This window comes from Anas acuta, chromosome Z, assembly GCF_963932015.1.
Source record: "Anas acuta chromosome Z, bAnaAcu1.1, whole genome shotgun sequence".
NCBI classification, from domain to species: Eukaryota; Metazoa; Chordata; class Aves; order Anseriformes; family Anatidae; genus Anas; species Anas acuta.
This window is the reverse complement of record NC_089017.1, coordinates 34,726,372-34,749,673: the sequence shown is the minus strand read 5'-3', so window position 1 is coordinate 34,749,673 and position 23,302 is coordinate 34,726,372. Positions and strand designations below refer to the sequence as shown.

The following is a 23,302-nucleotide window of genomic DNA, read 5'->3' as shown; positions in this document are numbered from 1 at the left end:
AAACTAGCAATACACCTCTTTTATGGTGCACCTACTCTAAAAGTCAAGAGAGCAAACACAAACAATGCAAAAAGCACCTTCTACCTGAGGTAGGTCTGGAAAAGACAGACCAGCAGCACCGTATAAATCAGCAGACTGAAATGCACTTTTAAATAATAGCGTTGATAAGGTCCATTCCTTGATGAGGATGGTAACCTCACAAATAGAGACATAAGCAAAGCAGAGACATTTAATGCCTTCTTTATCTCTGTCTTCAACACCAGTGATGGGCCCTGAGATACCCAGAACCCCACACAGGAGGATCACACCTGTGTTAATGATACACTTCCAGCCAACCCCAACTTGTCTGGGATTTGCTGCTCCACATGGATGCATATAACTCTATGGGACCCAAAGGGATTCATCCCAGGGTACTCAGAGAGATGGTGGGTGTTTTCATGAGACCTCTGTTGATTGTTTTTTAATAGTCTTGAGAATCTGGAGAGGTCCCAGTCCCCTCAAAGTCCACTGAGAAAGGCAAGGAAGAAAACCCTGATAATTACCAGGGATGTCAATCTCACTTCAATGCCTGGTAAAACAATGGAGAAAATTATTCTGGGAGTTACTGAAAAACACTTCAAAGACAATGCAGTCATTGTAGCACAGTAAACCCAACATGGGCTTATGAGGGGAAAGTCCTGTTTAATTAACGCAATTTCCTTGTATGACAAGGTTACCCACCTAGTTGAGCACGGGAAGTCACAAAATGTAGTCTTTTGGATTTCAGCAAAGATTTCAGTCCTGTTTCTCACAATAGGATTCAGGACTAAATGTCTAGCATACAACGAGACAAGAAGGTAGTAAGATGGGTGAACAACTGGCCAACGAGTTGGGCTGAAAGGGTTGTAGTGCATGGGGCTACATCAGGCTGTCTGACAGGCACTAGTAGGGTTCCCCAGGGCTCCATTCTGGGGCCAGTTCTCTTCAGTGTTTTCATAAATGACTAGCATATAGGGCTCAAATACATACTATCAAAGTAAGTATATCAAATACTGGCAGCCAAAAAGGCCAACTCTGTACCTGGGGAACATGAGGCACAGCACTGCCAGCTGGTCAAGGGAAGGCATTGTCCTGCTCTGCTCTGCGCTGCTGCAGCCCCACCTTGATCTGTCTGCAGTTAGGGGTGCCACAGTACGAGGAGGACATAAAACTACCAGAGAGCCTCCAATGGAGTGCTACAATCATGGTGAAGGGTCTGGAGGGGAAGACGTATGAGGAGCAGCTGAGGCCCCTTGGTTTGTCCAGCCCCGAGCAGAGCAGGCTGAGGGGAGGCCTCATGGCAGCCTGCAGCTCCCTCACGAGGGGAGCGGAGGGGCAGGCGCTGAGCTCTGCTCTCTGGGGACAGCGACAGGACCCGAGGGGACGGCATGGAGCTGGGACAGGGGAGGGTCAGGATGGGGGTTAGGGAAAGGGTCTGCACACAGAGGTGGTCAGGCACTGGGACAGGCTCCCCAGGGCAGTGGTCATGGCACTCGGCCTGCTGGAGTTCAAGAAGCCTTTGGCTAATGCTCTCAGACACATGGTCTGAGTTTTGGGTGGTCCTGTGTGAGGCCAGGAGTTGGATCCTCTTGGGCCCCTTCCAACTTGGGATATTCTGATTCATAAAGGCTTGGATTCTATTCCAGGCTTGGAATTCTCAATGGGGTTAATGGTCCCCATTCCCAGTTCTCCACTTTAAACTTGATTAATTTCTCTCTGTTCAGCTGAACTGAACTTAACTGATTTAAATTCCTGAACATTAAAAATTTAATATCCTATTAAAAACAACATAAGGTTTAATAGTGAAATCAGAAAAATCAGACCAGCCTTTATTCAGCTGCAACTGATACGAGGCACATTATGAAGAGTTTATATCTCAGGTTAATCTGATTAATTTAACTGACACGTTCATGAGCTACAAAGATACAGGGGAACATTATAATTGGATATTTTATTTCCTCAAATAATGCAGAGTAAACAAAATGATTCCTAGCATCATTCCTTATCTGAAAGAGAAAATCTTGTTCAGAAAAAGCAAGACTGAAGAGCTCTATTAAACCTCTTGAGATCTACAACAAAACTAAGGGTGTCTCTTCCAGGAACATCAGAGTAACAGTGGAAGATCCTTCAAACAACTGAAGGTGTTTTGTTTTGTTATGTTTTTCCTCCCAGATTAATTTTAGCTGGGAATTTTTCTTAACAACTTAATTTTCTCTATTTCAACACCAAACAGAGCAAGTCCTTTGCCGCTCTGTGGAAATAACATGAAAACACCTCCCCCTCCGTTCTTGAAAACCTCTTTTATCTTATAGGGTAAGCCGAGTACAATGGAATTGGCACCCTGCTCCAGAACAGGACGCACATGCCGACCTCTGCCTCAACCTCTGGGTTTGCACTCCCTTTTACACCCTCCCTGACCCTCTTCTTTCTTTTTTAATGTGCTTACCAACCATAAAATGCAGCTCAAAACTTCCTCCTTGGTCTGGTACACTGGGGAAATGAAAGGGGACTGTGTCTGGGGAAAAAACTTCCTAACAACCACTGCATAAAATGCCAACGTCCTCTCACACACAAGACAGGCATTTTTGGAGTTTCAGTCATCTAAGGAAAAGCCAAGGCCTTACTGGGGATGACTACAGGAAAAAAATATTTTGTGTGTTTTTATTTTTATTTTTAACTATATGACCTGAACAGTCACTCTCCACCCTCTAATTACGACGTTGATTATTTCTGTCTAAAGAAAATTCAAATTTGTCCACTGTTCCTAAAAAATATCCTATTTTTGTCCTTGCACACTAATGCACTGTGATGGGTTTGAATTTTAACAGACTGTACTGATACTACTCTCTTACACTTGTTCTCCAACTAATTACACACTCGTCTATTACTAGCTGCTTGGAGTAAATGTTTTTCCCCATTAGCTAATTGCACCGTCAAGGGAAAAAACTGAAGTCAAGCCTTCTCCTCCTTTTCTGAGGAGAAAATACCAGAAAGATAAGATGGGCTTGGAACAATCTGTTCTTGAAAGATCTGTAATTAATATTAATGAAGACTATTAAAATACACTGTAAACTTGCTACTATGATTGAAGTTCTGCAGGAAAAACAAGCAGATTTCTATATTCAAACAAAATATTTTTTAATGTCTAGTGCAAGAATAAAGACACATCCGTATTTTGTGCGAATATCGTCTTAAGAGGTTCAAACTTTCCTCTCTAGTATTTCATATATTTTTTCCTGAGCTTGAATTGAATTTCAGCCTGCAGAATGATTAGGTTTACAAAAACAAAGGTAAAAAAGAAAAAAACACCAAACAGCCTCCAGCCCCCAAAACCTCCAAAGTTAGCCAACATAAATTCATAAATGATAAGTTGGTTTTGCAAAGTATTATTTCAGTGATACTACAACATACACATTATATTTCTGGGAATCTATTTTCTGTCCACTGTATTAAGAACAACCTAATAGTACTGGCAAAGTTTTCATCACAGCAGAAATATGGAACTAAATAAAACAGTGTCCTCTAACTTGAGGCAATCTAGCAAGAAATAAATGGCTGAAGAACCACAATATCTGTTTTATCTGCTGTTTTTTCTGCACAGTTTCAGCCCCCAATCTCAATGAAATTTATCATTCTTAAGCACACAACTGGCTGAACATATACATGTAAAATGAGACCTCAGGCAAGAAAAAACCACATTTATATTGTAAAATTCTGTAACATCCACATTTACCCTGTTCTTTTTTCTTCCTCACTCTCATGACACATCTTGCAAATAATCACTTTCTAATTCTACATTTTAAATCTACATAGATACAAACTGTATCTCAAGATTCTTTGTATCTTTCTTGTTCCACATCTTCCTAATTTTCTTGCATCTGAAACATCTAATGCTAGGCCATCTAAAGAGTACAGTCTCTGAAGAGAGCATCAGTGCTGCCATGAAAAATACCTAGATTCAGTATGGGGATTTTCCCAGTGGGTTAAGCCCACTTAGATGATCAGCAGCCCTGGTGAAATTTTGCCAATGGCTATGAAAGCCAGTTGGACAAAACCAGAGAAAACTATCACTTCCTTAGTAACAAGGCTAAAGAGAAGACCAATAGGGAAACTGGGATGGCTGCCAAAGCAAATAGAGTTGGGAGTGATCTAACAGATTTAAGCATTTTCCTCCACTGGCACACTTGTGACTTGTCACACAAAACATTGACAACTGCCAATGAATAAAACCACCACAAAAATTCCAACTCTGAGAAGAATTCTAGCAAGATGCAACTACCTGAGTTTATTTTGATTATTAAGAAAAAGCAGGTGCAAAAAAACATTTAAGGTTTTAACCCAATCTTTTAACCCAAACTACTGTCAAATAAAGCATAAAATTACTGAGTCTTAATTAATAGTGTTAACAATTTTTGCCTCCTTCTCCCCCAAGCTTTAAAAAAAGCTATCAAAGATTTACGTGAAAGTGCCTATTTCCTATTATTTCTTTAACCTTAATTTCTAACCTCCAGGCTATCCCAATCCCGTATCACTGATCTTTCCATACCTATCTTTTCACATCTTACTTGGTAATTCTGTGTTGTCTCCCTCAAGGAACCTGGCACATACTTGCTATCTACTACTGATCTGACACAGCTATTTTTAATTTTTCTCAGGTGACAACAGGAAATGAGCAAAACAACATCCACTGCTAGCAATAGCTGGCCCATAAGACTTAACAGTAAGAGTTCTACAGACTCAACCTCCATCTCTAAATTCCACCCTTACTTCTGCTACAGATTTATAGCAAAATACTGTGAGTGCTGTTAGAAATGCAAATGATGTGTCGCTGTATCTGCCTACAATTCACAGTCAATTCACCTATCATTTTAGGAACCACAATATTACAAAACCACCCATATAATTTTAGATCTTGTCACATTGAATTAATTCAATTTTCCATAGGTCTCAAAGTTTTAAATACTACCATGTGCTATTAAATATTCACCACCATGCAATACTGCTGGAGCTGGAATGGCCTGATAGATGCCAAAAGCATAGCTGCCAAAAAATGCTGTTGGAGTTAAGAAACTAGCTATCAGAACTACTATATGTTCTCTGTAATTCCTGCTGTCTTAATACATCAATACTCTGACCTGATAGAGAAGCAGAGTAAGTGTAGGAAAATAAGACATCATGTTACACTATCATAATAATATCCATCGTGTGTTGTCTTTTTATTCTATTAGGAAATTCAAGATTTGTGTTATGAAACATTTTTTGTTCCTTCTTTGTTTTAGCTCACGTAGTCCTACCTATCCTCTACCTGTTCACCAACACTAAATACCAACAGACAAACAGAATGTCGTACATGGGCAGGAAAAATCTGTTCCTTCTGCAGAGCATAACTTGACTATGCTGGCAAGAAAAATGCAAACCAGTATGTATTGCAATGTTTTGCCTGTTTTTTTAAGAACATGCTCAGCTGTCTATACTCACTTAATATGACACTATCCACCCATATCAGAGGATCTTCTTGGCAAAATATATATATTTTTTTAAACAAGGAAATTTAAGACTTTATTCACTATTGCAGTATACCTTGACAGTCAGCTTTCCCACATGCTGTAAAACCCAGATGCGATGGGACCAGGCATTGTAGTTACTTGGGTATCTCCCAGCAGCTTCAGAGCAGACATCCATTTCCTCCTGCACTAGTCGATGAATTCTCTCCACAGGTGCTGCTCCCAAGTTTCCTTTATTCACAAGAGTGGGCAAGGAGTTTTCCTGAATTAGATGTTGCAGCACCCATCGTCTGGTTAAACGATGTACAGTGTTAATGATGAGAGACTAATTTTTAGAGAAAAACAATTTTTTGCATTTATATAAATCAATCAAGCTTTTCTGAGATTTCCATTATCTGAACTATGCTGTAATTAGAGGCTGAATAAGAAAACGTAGCAAACGCAACCATCTGAACTGCTCCCAAACTGAGAGCTGTAACTTTATGATCACATTCCAATATAAGTTAACTTACTTTTTGTAAGTAGCCATGGCTACTTACAGCATACAGGAAGAAAACAAAAAGAAACAACAAATAAGGAAAACAATTCAAGGTCTGCACATGATTTCTCACAAGTTCCTTTCAGAGGCTTGTATAGCACTAAAAAAGTTTAAAAAATTAGGCAGAAAAATGTGACTCAATAGAGATATTAACTGTGCTTCATGTGCGTTTTTTACACTTCTCAATACTGCACATTGCAAGCAAAATTAATTTCTGTACATCATCAGCAGAAAGAAAATGCAAAAGACTGAATGTTTCAGTGACTATGGGCTTAACCGAAACAAATGTCTTTCCTATCAAATAATACATATTTGATCTGAAGTCTCTGAGACACGTACAGACTCCCACATTGCTTTTCAATTTTATTTTGGACTGGCTTTTGTAGTATTTTTAGATGAGGATTGTATTTTGAGAGGTGTCCTCAGTGCTACAGAAAATGTACATCTGCAGGCTCTACAGAGAACTGAAAATTATGGCAGATATCTGTGCAGCAGCAAGTGTCAAGAGAATGCCAGTGAGAACACATGGTCTGGAAATGGTCTGGAAAGCTGGACATATTTCAGTTTGTGCAGTGGATTTTTTCTATTTTGTACTGACTCATATCAGTCTCAAAAGCAATTAATAATTATTTCATGACAGTGTCAGCTAAAAAAATAAAAATTGAGAATTCTCCCTTGCAGTTCCATCATACATAAAATAGCAGCTGTAAAAAAAGATAATACTCAGAAAAAAAAAAGAGTAATCCGTTTGCTTTTTGTCTCATTTGAAGAATGTTTATAACATTCTTATTCATTGATATTTATTTAAACCATGCCTTTTTCTTAGTTATTTTTTAAAAAAAGATTTAAGCTACTGGAAGACAATATGAACAATTGTAATCTGAACATTACCATCTGCTATTTTTTTAAACTTCAGTCACCATATATGCAAGAAATGGGAAAATCTCATTCTCGAAACTACCTTTTTATTCTGAGCAAACACAAGAAAGAACAACAAATTATAACACTAATAAAAATATTCCTAATTTAAGATTGCATTAAAGTTGGAGATAGACATTTTCATTATTTCTAAGATGTAAATAAATACTAAGAACCTTACAACTTAGCTTGTAGTCAAACTTCTGACTAGTTTCATAAAAGTATGTTGGTCCATATAACAATATGCATGGCACCAAGCTCAACATTAGTTACATGCTAAAATTTGTTTTCTACTGCTAGTTACCACATAGGAAAGGCTAAACCATGACAAACTGCAGGGTGTTCTTCCATTATTTCTATGCAATCCTTTTGCTTCAAACAAAGCAATCACGCAGCATGAGTAGTCAGAATGAAGATGCTGAAAAGCCATTGAAGGGTAACAAAATTAAAAATCAACACTGCAGAAACTCATTAATGTTGTTGCTAAATCAATACCACTAAGATAGAAAATAACAGAAACTAAGTGAGGTAATAATACCCTATAAAGTGAGTAACACCTAGTAATAGTCCATGTATTGCATTCTATGTAAACTTCCAGAATTTTGAGCACATCCACTAAACTCAAAAAGATGAATTTACCAACAACACCCTAATCCCAAAATTCATGTTATCTTTAAGACTGAAACTTGTGTATGTTTTTGATAGAGTATGAATCCCCTCATAGGATATTAACTTCATGGTTATCCCAATACTGGGCATGTGAAATACAAACATTATGAACTGCTTTCTAATGTTTTCCATTCAAATCTCTTAAAAATTGTCTGTAAAAGGATGAATAAAAATGTAAAAAAATATATATATATAGAAAAAATCACACATACCAAGAAATTTTATCACAAAATTGAGCAATGTGTCTATACTTCACTCAGCTGTGCTACAGGAATTTTACATACACTCAGTAATGACTAAAATAGTTAGCTCTGTGTTTTAGTAATTCTGGAGTTATATTTTTCAAAAATGTGGTCTAGGTTTTAATATTTAGCATTGGTGATTTAATGGCATTGTGTAAATTAGAAATGATAAAAACATATTCACCAAACCAAAAAAGACTAGCAAAGGAAAAGAAGACAACTTTAGTTACAGAGATTAGCTTTTATAGATTCTTCTCTTTCCAAAGTGTCTGTAGACAAACAATAGAGTTATAAGTTGGGGGGGCTAGGGGACAGTAACCCACAATGCTCAAATAGTTACTATTGGAAACAAAATTCTCAGGATGATCATTTTAGGTCCTGCAAGACATGATAAACCCTTAGGAAAAATGATCCCATCTCCAAAGCTCATTAAAAAATATGCCATACATTGGCATATGATTGTATATTTTGTGTATATCATGTGGCATATGATTGTAGTTCTAAGTGTAGAATAAGGGAAGCATCTTCAAAAGCTAAAGCACTGAATTTACTGAATTTTACAGTGACTGGCTCAAAGAATCTGCTGTATTTCTAGTTGTCCTCTTCCATCCAGCACTCTGCTTAACTCACTCGCAGAAGAAAACAAAACAAAACAAAAACACCTAGGAAGAGTGTTTAAGTTTGGGAAAGCAACAGAAAGCAAGGGACACAAACCTATGAATCCACGTTTCTGGACTCTTTGGAAACTTGGTTAACGCCAGTTTTCCAAGATGCAAATCTTTAAGTGGATTTAAAGTGCCAGATAGTATTAATTCTTTCCTACAAAAGATAAAATAAATTTGTATGAATAAAAGATGTAACCTGAAAACAAAACGCAAATCCCAACAACAAACAGCATGGCATTTGTTTGCATTAAAGTACAATTTCACTGTCAAATTCAAAGGCTTTGGTGGATTGACCCATTCCACTTGGTTATATATGGGCATCACTATTCAGCCAGGCCCAACAAAATAAATCCAAATCAAATAAGTTTATCTTAATACATTCTATCTGTTGGTTCCCAATTCTAACAACCACCAACAAAAAACACTGAAACAACTGTATTTTTGGGTGTGGCCTCTATCACATTTTCTGTTACTAATCAGAAAGCCAAGGAGTTTGGGCTACATATAATGCCTATTAACAGTAATGTTGCTTTTATCTGCACACTCTAGAAGAGTATTAATAACATAAGTTGCTTCTTTTTATTTTGATTCAAGGACTGCCAATAGAGTTACCTTTCTTGAAATTAGGCCTTCAGATTATTTTGTATATCTGAAAATATAGTCACTCTTCCACACAGCTTCCCCCCCCATCTTATTTTCACACGCAATTTTTAAATATGTCTCAAGATACAGTATCACTGATTCCTAAATTTAGAAGGAAGGGAGGAATATTCTCTGTGTGTAAAATATTTTTCAAACTCACCAGAAAGGCAGAAATCACTACATTTATTCATAGATAAAACACCTTCTAGTTGAAAAAAAAAAAAAAAAAAAAAAAGAATTTACCCTAACAAAACTTACTGTTCAGCTAACAAAAGCCTTCCCAGAACACCCCTTCAACAGATATAGCAGAGTGAAAGTCTGTATTTTACTTTTTTTGCCTTCTTTGCACAGAATTCCCTGCTCCACACCCTGTTTGCCTTTCCAGATTTACAACTCTTCCTGCCCCTCTCAAGCATGTTTGTAGACATCACCCTGTCACTGGTTACTCCAAGAACATTAGCTTCCATCTCCTATTCTCCAATCTACTTATTAGATAGCTGCTTTGAAGTTAAGATACGGTATGATCCAAAATTGCCATTTGATTTCAGGAAACATGCCTCTTCCAGAACATCAGCGTGCATAAAGCTGTAGCAATTTTGGCTTTTTGTTCATTTGTTTGTTTTTAAATGATGTTGTTTATCACAATCATATGCGTGGCACCAGGTTAAGCAAGAGGAGTGATAGTCGGCAAAGGGCATAGGAAAAAAAAAAGCAAACAAAAAAATCCTGGTGGGATGGGAAAGAAATACACTATGAAAACAACTCCTACGTACCAAGTAAAACATCTCTGTGGTGTGAAACAGAACATAGCATGGCAACACCGTGGCAGGTGGAAGAACTAGTCTATTATTGCTATGCAAAAGGTGACATTTTGGTAAAAAGCATGTACACGGACAGAGAAAGAGCAGTTTAGATCAGTCCAGCATTAAAAAAAAAAAAAGCAACATGTACAGGTTTAGATTAGATATGGATTACCAGGACAGCAACCTTCCAAGATGTAGACTCCTCATGGGGATATTGCCCTTTCTATCCTAAAGTATTAACTGTAAATAAATAGGCTCAAACATATTTACTCTTAAATTTGTTCTGAGTTTTGCAAAGTTGAGGAACATCACAGGCAAGATTTAAATTTTCTGCTGTCGTAGAAAAACAGTTTTTAGCTTCACAGATTTACATTCAAGAGATACCCTCATTCATAAGTAAGCGACTTCAACCATAGGTATGACTACATTAATATAAACTCCAAATAAACCTCTTTCAGTCTCTTTAAGCAAATACCAGATTTAGGATATACAACTTCCAGCTCACTTTTTGCCACATGAACCATTGTTAGCCCTTCAGCCTTCAGAATTCTAGTTCCCGTAAGAGAGAATCTGAAATGCTTTTCACTTGCCTCATGCTTTAATGACATCTTTGAAGTCACTGATATCTCATGGGAAAATATTTGAACTTTCAGAGCTTCTTGTTATCTGATGCCTTTTGACATTTGATCAATCATACATGTAAGCAACGATATCAACAACAATGATGCCTATGACAATTTCTTTCGTAATAACTTACAGATTTTGGTCATAGTAGCTTGAAAGATTTTTCAACTCATAAAAACATAAAGCAAGTTATGATTAGTAACTGCAAATGCCTCGTTGCTCATTCTGTATGACAGGAATTTCCCTCTGAGTTCTAAGAAATGACACATCTCCTTTATCATGCGTTCCTACACCACACAATTGGCTCTCAATCAGTTCTCCCTGCTTAGGTTATGGGCTCTGCCATTCTGTAGCTTCCCAGTTTCTTCTAATGAAAATAAATAAATAAAAAAAATAACCTGTGCAGGCACATTACGCTGTTTCGAATAGCTCCAAAGTCAAGACAGACGTATTATATTACCTGTTCTAGCAGATAGCATATTTAAAGCTTTATGTTCCCCTGTGCTTCACTAACGACATACAATTTTCTTTGATGGTCATTTGAGCTCAAATACACATTAGCCTTCCACATCACCACTTGTCTTCTTGCTCTGCCAAGTCCTGTCTCCTCTCCAAGGAAGCAATTTCCTTTTCCTACTCTCAAACAACCACATTCTCTCCACATTCAGTGCTGTTGGGTCAATCACTACCTCTGAAGCTCTCAGCAGAGAATACAATGTAGGAAACATATTATCTCAGCCTAAAATGATAAACTTATTAGATTGTACACAAAGTACTCTGCAGAAAGGGCTTCTATTCAGTAAATAACTCTTATTCTTTTTATTTTAGGCTTCTCAGAATCTATGATGCTTTTTTTCCTCTCCAAATAAAACAGGGAATTTGTGTGTCAAGAGCATACGATGAATCTGGCACAAAAAACATCCTCTGCAAGATGAAAACAATCATCCCACGGCCGATCCATCATGTTCTGCAAGCAGAGTGCAAGTCCCACACAATTAGTTCCCTGCCTATAATAATCCACAGTACAAATTTATCTCCGGTATCTGTGCAGAACATAGCCTGTCTTCTACTCTGTGACCACATATATCATCCATGTCTGCCTGCCTTGATCTGTAGTATGCTGAGATCGGAACCACACAGCATAGTAGGGAGGCTGAAGTGATGTGCTTTGGTTTGGGTTGTGCCATTGAGTGCCTACCCTTTGAAAGGGCCAATGCCCAGCAGCAGCCTAAACCAAGGCAGGTGTAGATTTGGCACATCAGAACCCCATCTAGAGCACTCAGAGGCAAATCCCTCAGCTACTGAATGGCTGGTATGACATCACCCTCTCTCTGAATGAGACACAGTGCTTCAAAGACAAACCACCAACCAGGCCACCCCGCCAAAAATCAGAGGAGGACAGACATCCTCTCAAGTTTTTTACACACTGAGGTAAACCATAAAGGCCATAAAAGAGACAATCTTCACCTACGTTCCTTAATGTTGTTATTCCATTTGCAATTTTAAACTACCCCTCTCGTCTATGTCCGAACAAACTCTTTCAGCTGTCAGGCAGAAAAAAATGCACAGACTGTTAAGGATAGATACATTTGCATCAAAAAAAAAAAGACAAAGCAAAAACCTGAATTCAGTTTTATGTACAACAACATTACATTACTCTAATAGCTCTAGTGTTTATACATGCTGATAACTCCATTTTGTTACTTGACAGCTACTTGGGGGTATACATTTTCAAGACAGTAAGCCCTTTGCTACCACTTCCACCTGCCTTTCTTACATCCAAGATGCTAGAGAGTGACAGATGCCAGCAGAATCCTCCAGAACTGTATCACCAGTTAAAAAACATATATATGAATTTGTGATATATAGGGCTGACAGCAACCCACAGCTTTCTAGGTCATTTTGTTCATTTTTTCCTACTGAAATTGAACTACTACTTTTGTTTAACAACAAAAAGTGTTTTTGATTTTCTTTTCTTGTTTTAAACAAGAGCCCTCCTAGACACTAACAACTTCCTGGCAGCCCTCTAACCACTCTTAAATTATTCCTTTTAGACTGTGTCATATCTTACCTGGGATGCAGAAAAATATTCTCCCACCTGCAGGATTTACACAAAAATTATCTGCTTCACAACGCTATGAATACAACTTCCTCCCCTTCTCTTGCAGTATATTAAGGGCTATTCAGCTTTGACAAGCTGCACTGGTAGTGGTACTAAATTGATCAGTTTGCTCAAAAGGACTCAGGTATAATATTGAACGAATGGTAAAATGGGAACAATGAAATCAGACAGCAGACATCAGTTGGGTGCTATGCAATTCAGCAAAAAGGATACGTCCATCTAAGTTTACAACTCAGTTGAAGCCTGCCTCAACTGATGGACAAAAAGAGAAGTGGCAGTTCGAATGGGACTCCCATCCAAAAAAAAGAGGGGGGGGCCTAACTCCTGTATTCACGCGCAGCCGCGTAAACTTTGTCTGTATGAAACAAACAAAAACCAAAACCAGTATGAAATTATCTGTGAGGCATACAGGATAAAAGAGATGTTCAACATTCCTTCAGCACTCCTTCGCTGAGAAGCTGTTGCTGTGTCATTAATTACCACTTAAAGCGGAGCTTATGGCTGACTTGCATATTCAGGCCCAGGTCTTTCTGATGTCATTTGCTCAGGGCAACCTACCTCACGTTCCAAGCCGTGGTGAAGTCTGGGTTCAGTAGCAGCAGTGTACACGTGATATCCACCAGCTCTAAAATGAGTATAAGAAAAAGAAAACACAAAAATTAGCAATGGTTCACAAAGAGCAGTGGTCTTTCTGAAACCCTTTAGCCCCCACCTCTTCCCTTCTTAACATCTTCCCTCCCATGGCTGCTACATCTATGGATGCCTGCCTCTGCAAAACGCTGCTATATCTCATTCCAGAAAAAAAAAAAAAAAAAAAGAAAAAGAAAAAAAAACTTAATTTAAAAGGGAGCAAAATCAGCCATATCTTCCCTTTTGGCTATTTGAAATAGTGGACTTCTATATTGTTAACCACTCTTATCTAAGAAGTCTGCAGCGGGGAATTTCTGACTGCTACCTGTTTATCTATCTAGACAGATGGTATACATACATACGAATAGATAGACATACAGATATATCTACATAGAGATATAAATAACTAGATGGACAGATTCAAACACATCATATGCTCTCAGAGATGGACAGGAAAATTACTTAATTTATATTTTAACCAAGATGTTTCTCAGAGAGGTCAGTTGTTATTTAACTGTGTGAAAAAGTGGAATAGCTTTGTTTATAACTGCATACCTACTTGTTCACTTATGTCTGACAGAGCAAGTTTGTGCTCCTCATGAGCTCCTGCCTATAAGTTATAATTTTGAATTGATAATTTTGAACTGAGCTGTTAATGGTGACATTTTAAAAATTACATTAAAGAATTAAGCTGAATTTGTTTTTTCATGTTTCTCTTTTTTGCCCTTTTGTTTTGTTTTTGTTTTTGACTTTAATTACATTTTTTTTTGTTTAAAGACCTATTTGTTGCTGGGGCATGCAGCACACCTATGATGTGCAACCACTTTTCTTTATATGATGCCTAAATGTACACAGCTTTTTCTTTGACTTATTCAATCTCTGAGACAGCAAAGTACTTCAACACCCATTTAACACCTATTTAATTTTACATGGATAAATTGCCAGTGTCCACAATAAAATATTCAGGATTACTCACATATGTAAAATTTAACACCTAGTAAGTGTTTTGCTGGCTATGGTTTTAATTGTACACTCAAAAAGTCGCATTGGCAACACTCAGCAAATCAAAAGCAGATGTATAAGAAGAAACATGAAGTAAAATTGTGAGCTATGGTCGTTTCATTTACGCTTTCCATTTAACCTTCTTAATACATCAGCAGTTATTCTACCTTTTACAAAAGTCTATAGATTGTACGTGTCATCAATATGCACATTTAAACACTAATTATTCTGTTATTATTACCTTGAGTCATAAACAATACTAACATATAGTAACACACTTCCTGCCTTCCAAAATGCAATGGGTCAACAGCTAATAATCACTTCCCACTATGTTATGCAAGGTAACATAAATCTTCTTTATGTCAAATTCACATACCTCCTATAGGGCAACTGAGAGCTTCTTGAAGGAAAAAATCCAGCAATTACTACCTTTGCTGCTAAACACAACCCAACGCTAAAAACCAAAAATGGTTCTCCTATATTTAAGTAACTGCATTGTTACTCTGTTCAACAAACCTTCTCCCCAGCTGGTGTTTATTAAATACAACAACACAAACAGAAAAGAAGGAACCCCATACAAAATGTTAGTATTTGCTTTTCCCCTAGACATGAGCCACATCCATCTTAGTCTTGCCTTCTATTTAAACTAAACTGCCAGCAGATTGCTGGCGTAGTACAATTTTTAAAACATATCGTGAAGAGTTTCAACCGCCAGATCTAGGTTGACTGACACTTATCATGCATTTCATTTTCAGCTGCTTATCACTTTGCAAACAAGTCTGCAGGCTGTATCTAAAGGGTCCAATGCTTCTGCTCAATCACAGAAGTGTCAAGGCACCAGGACTGCGCAATAAGGAGATCTGCCTTCAGGACCTTTTTTATTTGCTATAGGAGGAAATGGTATTTGCTATAGAAGTGAAAGGTAAATGGGACTGCAAAATGTGTGATAAGATGAAACTGAGAGAAACAACAGAGTACTGTGACAAAAGACATCATTACAGACTGCTGAACTTGGACATTAAAAAGTCTGAACTTTTTAGGGTTGAATTTTATAAATTGTTTTAGTAATTATTAGGTACCATCATTATATAGTCCATGACATATAGGATATGTTAAATGAAGTTTATTACAGCCTATATCGATCTTTCAAATTCTTTTAAGAAACAGTTTTCAGAGACTACATAACTCCACGTAGAAGAATATAGATCGTTTGTCCTACAGTCATGATTTCACATTAATGTTATTATTCTGGTATTGCCCAAGGTTTGAAACAGCACCAAGACATGCACAATTTAAGCACTAGCTTATCTAACATTTTGTTTTACAGAAGTGTTTGGAAAAAAAAAATTAAAAATCACCGTATCCTGAACATAATCAAAGGAAAGAAGCAGACAAAAGGAAAGTCTCCAAGCAATAACCATTTATTTCAGTCCAATTTACTTTGACATTTGCTGTAACAAACAGCAGATGTAGATTTCACGAAATACGAATTCTGAGCCAGAGATGTCAAATGACACAATTTTAGTAACCTCTGAGTTTTTCCATGCAATGTCATGTGACAGATCTGGCACACATAGGTAGGAGTTGCCAGATAGTTCTCTTTGTGTCAATAAAAAAACTCAACATGTCTTTTATTTAAAATTTTAAAAGCACTTTCTGCTGGATACATTTTAATCAAAATACAGCATCACAGATGCTCACAAAATAGGTATCATTCTGTACATTAAAAGCTTCCTCAGATGCAAGAGGGCAACAATGACTGTATATTTTTAGCTTGTTTTCTTTTCAAATATGACTGTATCCAGATTTTTATTTCTGTACATGTATCACACTAATGAGCTTTTCAGAAGAAAAAAAAAAAAAAAAGATTCCACTGTTTTAGAAGAAAAGAAATTAGAAGAATTTAGAAGAAAAAATTCCACTGCTTTAGAAGTGGACTTGCAGGTTTATGGGAAGTAAGGATATTCTGGGAATGTGCACAATGATACTCTGAATAAGGAGAAGATATGTAGCAATTTCAGACAACTGTCTTGTTGATGTGCACAAATAATATACATGCATATATTAAAACAATTTGGAGAAAGGATAAAAACATATTATCAAACTGGGACTTCTAAACTAGAACAATAGCAAAAAGTACTCTTGATCCTGGATCCCAGAAAACATTCAAGCTTTCAAAAGAAGCCATGATAAAATTAAACATCTCTCAGTAAGTTATTAAGGACTGGCTTCTTCTAGGATCCTGCCAGAAGAGTATCAGATGAAATCATACACCTTAATCGGGACCCTGTTCTTCTTCGTTCTACCTAAAACGGCTTATGGTAATTCAGACAACACAGAAGAGGTAACGGGAGACTGTATTTGCAACCATTATTTATTACAAATAGCAGTAGAACACCCAATTGGGTTTGCAGCAGCAATAAATTTATACTTTCACTATGTTCAAAAGAAAACAGCTACCTTGCCAAATTCTCACTATGAAGTCTTACCTACAAAAAAGAATTCAGAAGGAAATCCTTGAGGATATTACATTTCAAATGTACAGAAAAGGTAATGTCTCTTGATACTGTATGACTACTTAACCTATGTTAAAAACAATTGTGTAGGTCCGTCTGGGAAAGACTTCTACCTTCATTTCCTCCATCACTGTAGTTCAGTTTCCACTAGAATTTCCTATCAAACGTGAGACTCTTTTAAGGGCACAGCATGCTAAATGCTGTAAGCTGTACATTGCTTCTAAACGTGCTACTAACAAGGTGAGGTCCTGGTCATGGTTTACAGGAGTTGCTCAGAAGATGTGAAAATACTGTCGGTCATCTCTTCTCAAACACATGACATTGGCTTTCATAATTAAAGAAACAAAGGAGAAGGGAGTTACTCTTCAAAGGAAGAAAATCAAACAAGATTCAATAGACAAACAGGTACTTATATAAACTTCCCCTGTTTTCTGATGCATAATTTTGGCCTGTGTTTTCAGAGAAGAGATTCTGAGATGCTTCATCTGTGAGGAAAGTAGGGACGCTTTCTGAACAGTCAGAACTCCCTTGCCATTCCTGCTGGACAGACAGGAATGCACCAGACAGACGGTGTCACCACAAGAAAGCACAAGAACCTGCCTAAAAGGAGCAGTGTGCCAGTAAATTTGAATCCAACTGAGAGAAACATACAGGAAGAAAAATTTTTAAGCTGACTGCCATTTAGAAGAGACCTAAAGCCATAAACAGAAAAATTAGTTTCCTAAACTACAGTTACCCTTTTTCATTCTTGTTTTAAACAGAATAAGTTACTTTGTAAAGAGTCAAATATCCCATGTCACACTTGCTTATAATTCTTTAAAAAAAAAATCTTTAGAAAAAAAACACCATGCATTCAAAATAGACAATACGTAGAAAAGTATTTTTCACGCAAGTAAAACAAATTAAAAAACAGAACAACAATAACAAAAAAAGGAAAAAGGAAACAGTTTTACAATTACCAAGTTGTTTGGACACATGATTCCTGGTACCCCTAAGTCCAAAAAACATTGCACTTCTTTCTTACTTCAAATCCACACATCTCCATAACTGCCCTTCTGTCTCAGAGCATACTTCCTTCTGTACACAGAAATGGGAATAACTCACTTCCCTCTCAACCTTCCAATGTGGCAAGAGAGGAAGGATTTGCAGCAATACAACTTGTTCGTGTCACCATGAAGCACAACATAAAGCCTGAGCATTGCACTCAATTCTTTCAGAGCAGGTTAGGCTGCCTTCAAGAAGGGGCAGTGTAGCGTCCAAAAAAGGTAAATAAAAAATGTGTGTTAAAATCAGGTAAAATACTATTCTACATCTGGGTAGCTTACCATCTTTGTTCAGCCATTGTTTTCTTTGTCTGTAGAGTAGAAGTTTATTGTGGACATATGGCAAAAGAAACTTGACGCACCAGCTCTCCACACCAAGCTTGTTTTCTACGAGGACTATAGGGCTCCGGTTATATCTGGCTTCAGGACAGGGTATTAATCCTATTTCATCTCTTTAAAAACAAGCAAACAAACAAACAGAAAGAAATATAATTAAACTTACTTGCAGTATTTGCCAATTATTTTTCTCAAAAAGCAGTGCTCCCTGCCAGTTCATCACCTTTTTCCCTGACGTTACAGAAGTCTGTGCTCATTATTCTCAACTCACCCTCTTGTTTCTTCCTAGACTTCAGGTATGATAAAATGTGTTTTGAGAAAGCCATCCTCTGCACAGTCATGCAGCAAATTAACTCAGTAATAAGTGATTCAAACACGTTTTAAAGTGCAAATAAAGATTTAAGTTGAGGGAGGAAAGAAAAAAAGCCTAAACATATTTTATCACCACACAATTTATTCAGACACAATATAAAAGCTAGCTGTGGTTTTGGTTAAGTGCCTCTACAAAATTTTATTTTAGCTCCCCAGTGCAGTAGCAACAGAAAAACAGGAACACTTCAATACATGCTGAACAGCCTCAATGTAATGTTCATCCATGACTGGATGAACAAGAATGAATTCAAAATCTTTAAAATGCTATCTAAGAAGATTCCTTCTGGTGATTCTGGCTTTTCTGAACATACCCAGAAAAGTTACACCAGGTTTTCTCAAAAATCTTGAATGGGCAAGGTCCCTGCTTTGTATTTTCACAGTACCAACATTAACCAAGCCTCTAGAAAAAAAATCAAATAAATAAAACATGGGCACAAAAATTCATACCAGCAAACACAGCAGCAGCATCAGAAGCTTTTTAGTTTCAAGGGGTGATATAATTTTTTCCTTTTTCCTCAGCTTTTAGTGTGCATGAGTGTTGGAAGAGTGGTCGTAACAGCTTCTTAAAAACAAACAAGACTGTCAATTATTCACACTCACCTGGACCAAAAGCAATATTATTATATACTTGCTATTATGAATGATTTTGCCTTTATGCCCTGTTTCATAGAAAAATGTCTGTTGCTGAGAAGGGAGCTCCTCAGGTCTCAGGCAAGAAAAAAAAAATCTGCTGTGGTTTTCAGAACCACCTTAAATTTTCTCAGTACAAGGCCTACATATACCCTCCAACCCTGTAACCTCAACTCAGTTACCTTAAACTAATTTTGTTACTGGATAATCTGAATGCGCTGATTTAGTTCAGTGTCTAAAAGCAAAAGTGACACCACGAGCTTGTTAAAGAACAAGTATATCTGCTTTTTCAGGAAACTGATTTGTTCTGTCAGACTGCAACAAGCCACGAAGAGCACAAGTAACCTAAGGGAAGACATCCCCAAATAGCTTGGCTCTGTCTCCAAATGCACAGCCACGTCCCCTACCCATCTCTCGTCACCTGGGAACAGAAGAGGAAAACTCTGTATTTTACTGCCCACTACACCATAAGCAATAAATATCAAAAAAAAAAAAAAAAAAAGATTTTAATGCTTGCTGCTCCACTGAAAAAACAAGTTAAGGTTTTCACAAAGCTAGTCAGATTAGACCTACAATGTCACTCCAGACTGCTGCTTTCAAGAGGGTGCCTTATAGCCTAAATTTGGTACTTACTGCTGGCTCCATTTCATTTATGAATCTTAAACGTACAGTCCTCGGTCAAACTTTGTCTGGCCTTGCATACTGGGACACATGGGGCCTCAGCTGCAAGAAAGATACAGTTCTCTGCAGCTTTGCTAATTAGCTCTGTGAATAACCACTAAAATTTACCAGCTAATGCCTATAGACAGTACACCAAAGATAAAGAGCAAGGGGAAAAAACAAAAAAACAGAGAACCGCACACCCACACCTTCTGTCCTTACCAAGTAAAAAAGGTCTGATTGGGAAAGCTAAATTTCACAACGCTGCATTGAAGATGCCACAATGACAGACAGGTAGGGTTTGCAAACACCCCAACAAACCAAACACCCCAACTCTGGGGTCATGCTCAGCAAGCCAAGAGGCAGAGGACCATACCATGGCACAACGAAAATTGTGAAGATACAATGCAACACAAGAAGTGGTGTATCTGGTAACTGCTTGGTTTTCCCAAGATGCAAACCAGGACTTGTCATCTGGTAGAGATGCTGTCTACAACACCCTGGTATTGCTTCTGATGACCTGGGTGGTTCAGAAACCATATGTGGCATTCAGTTCCTGAGAGGGAACAGAATTTATACTTTAAAATACCAGAAGAGCAGATTTATCCACGACAGGGTGCCTAACTTGCGGCCAAAACAATCCATACAAACCACCACCTTTTCCAGCTGGCTGCTCCTGAAGGCCCCTCTGGTCTGCAAAAGGAGCAAGTAAGAGGGCAGGCCGTTCATTTTGTCAGTCCAACAGGCACTGCTTGAGAACTCCGGCAGCCTTTGCTCCATCATACATCCCCCCAAAAAAAAGCTTCTGCAGCAGGACTCATGTGCAGGCACCAGTGACCCAATTAGCGCTTGTAAAAGTAAATGACTGAAATACCCCTAATCTTCTGCAGACAGCCTCCGGTCACAGAATTGTAGGATCATCCAGGTTGGAAAAGAACTTAAAAGATCCTCATATCCAACCACCAGCTCTTCTGGGGTTCCTGTGACCCCAGAGCGGGACCTGGCACTTACCCCTGCTGAATCGATCTGGCCCAGGAGTGGGCTCGGTCATATCAACATGACTGCACAAGCCAGCTGCAGGACGGAGGATGCCCACGTTTAGGTCAGGATACAAGCTGCTCACAATACCAAAGGAAACAGCAGTTGAGGGCTGCTGTTCTTTGCTGTCACCTGAAGCATGACCTACTGTGAAAGCAACATTTCACTCCCTAAATTCTCTGGTTTTCCATTATTGTCTGGTGAATTTTATGATTTTTTGGTGTACTTGCAATTCTTTTCCTAAAAGCAAGTACTCCGGTCATGTTCCAAAATCTGCATGAATTACCTTGGGATTTACAGGTGATCAATGTATCATGGTAACTCACATTCCTAAAACACACGATGGAAGCTGCTAGAACTCAGTGGATGATTTGAACAAGGTTGTCACTGAAGGCCTGTCATTACAGAGCTTCTTTAACCTGCATGGAGACTGGAGAAGTTACGTGCAACCATCTGCTGAGCTCTGGCAGCAGCAAGATGAGTTTCACATCAGTAAGGACTTAACAAAGAAAACTTCTTTCTCAGTCCCCAGCAGAGAAATTTGCAATCATACCAAAAAATGCCTCGATTTAGAGTTCTGAATCTCATAAAATGAAGAGTGTTTTTTAAACACAGTAAGAACATGGTGAATTGAGTCAGAAAAAGTGATCCAAACTGAACTGTATAAATCATTGTCTGCGAACTAGACAGCACCTCAGATTTCACACACAAATGCTGGGCTACCATCTAAGAGTTTAGCTTCCCAATTACACCCACAACTCGGGTACTTTTTTGACAAGTGAATCTTATATTCTGTTTGACCTCACATGCATAAGAAAAGCAAAGTTGATAAAGAAAGCATGCACTGATCTGTTCAGTGTTGGCATCCATCAGTTCCAGTGGGACAACCCATGCCAATGATTTTATCAGGACCTATCCTTGTAGGGACTGGGTAAAAGTATCCTCCAGTAAACTTCACAGCTTTATGAAAGCTTGCTCCAAATCTAATTTAAAATAAATAAATAAAAGAGAAAGAAAAACATTCTAGTTAGCCCAAAATTGAACTTTTACGTGTTTTTATTGTTCACCAGAGACAACACCCTGTTTAAACCCTAGAAAGCATGGAGCCTGCTTCCGACAGAAGCAATGGGGGCAAGTGAACAAAGTGTCAGAGGCATGGGACAACAAACACTGTAAGAGTGATCAGAGTTGGGGACAAAAGTATGAGGTCCTGAATGAACACTGTGCACTGGGCAAGCCACTTACTCTCTGCGGAGCCAGATTTAAGGAATTCGAAGCTGGATCTGTGGCACCAAGGGGACGCTCAGTTGAAGAGGACAATGTTTGCCAGGGACTGCAAAGGACCACGACCACCTCGGCGCACAGGAGGAAGGCAGGGCAGGGCGTCAGGTCTATGCCCACTGGGGCTGCAACCCGCTGCTCCGGAGGCAGGAGGCCTGCAGCCAAGGGCCTGGCGCCTGTTTTATCCCCACGGGAGCTGTGTCCCAGGAGCCGGGCGGGCTGACCTCCCCCTGCCCGCCTCGGGGGAGCGGCACCCAGCCCGTCCCTGCTCGCTCCGGGCATGACACAGCGCATCGGTCTGGCGGCACATGGCTCTTGTAACCTACTTTCATCCCCTGGACTGCACGGAAGGGAAGAGCAGCAGCAGCAGCAGCAGCAGCAGCAGCAGCGTGTTCTCCCAAAACACAGGCTTGCCACCGCTGAGGCATTTTGGAGAAGCAGTGCGGGACCGAAGAGGCTCCGGGCGTCCATTCACAAACACCGCCTGCCTGCAGCCCCCCACGGCTCCCCGCCTCGCAGCGAGACCCCAGGGCAGAGCCCGGCGCTTAGCTACGGGCCCCCGGTCCCTCCGCAGCCCCGTGCCCAGCCCCGTGCCCAGCCCCTGCCCGTGCCCGTCCCGGCGGCGCCGCTCACATGTGCGGGTTCCGCGCGAAGGCGTTGCGGATGTCCTTCACCACCCGCTGCACCAGCACCGCCACCTCCTCCGGGGACTCGGCCATCTTCCAGCCCAGCCCAGCCCAGCACAGCACAGCCCAGCAGAGCCGTGCCGGGCCCTGCCGTGCCGTGCCGAGCCCAGCCGAGCTCTTCCGGGGCAACGCGGGGCCGCCGTGCGGCTGGGGCGGCCCCGGCTCGGCGCCCCCCGGCGGCTGGTGGCGGCCGAGGGGACGGCGCCGCCCGCAGGGGCCCGGCCCCGGCTGCTGGGGGGGCGTGGAGGGGACGCGGCCGTGTCCTGAGGGCAGAGAGCAGCGCAGGCGGAGACATTTGTAGACAAGGAGCTCTGTCAGGGCGGTGTGAGGCACGGGGAGGTGGATGTCCCCCCTGAGAAACGC

At 39.4% G+C, this 23,302-nt stretch overlaps 1 protein-coding gene across 2 annotated transcripts in view; it reads right to left on the bottom strand.

Annotated features, from left to right (window-relative positions):
- The window catches only part of PTAR1 (protein prenyltransferase alpha subunit repeat containing 1), a 35,485-nt gene extending 12,385 nt beyond the window's left edge, over window positions 1-23,100 (bottom strand). Inside the window, exons 1-5 of one of the 2 annotated variants that reach the window (XM_068666481.1) lie at window positions 22,887-23,100; window positions 18,219-18,388; window positions 13,304-13,370; window positions 8,604-8,708; window positions 5,599-5,812 (exon numbers count right to left, since the gene is read on the bottom strand). In XM_068666481.1, coding sequence (XP_068522582.1) covers window positions 5,599-5,812; window positions 8,604-8,708; window positions 13,304-13,370; window positions 18,219-18,388; window positions 22,887-22,972 — 642 coding nt within the window. In that variant the 5' untranslated portion in view covers window positions 22,973-23,100. Of the gene's footprint in view, window positions 1-5,598; window positions 5,813-8,603; window positions 8,709-13,303; window positions 13,371-18,218; window positions 18,389-19,619; window positions 21,822-22,886 lie in introns of those variants that run through there. The other variant, XM_068666482.1, reaches the window with a different exon arrangement.
- Window positions 23,101-23,302: the final 202 nt, after the last annotated feature.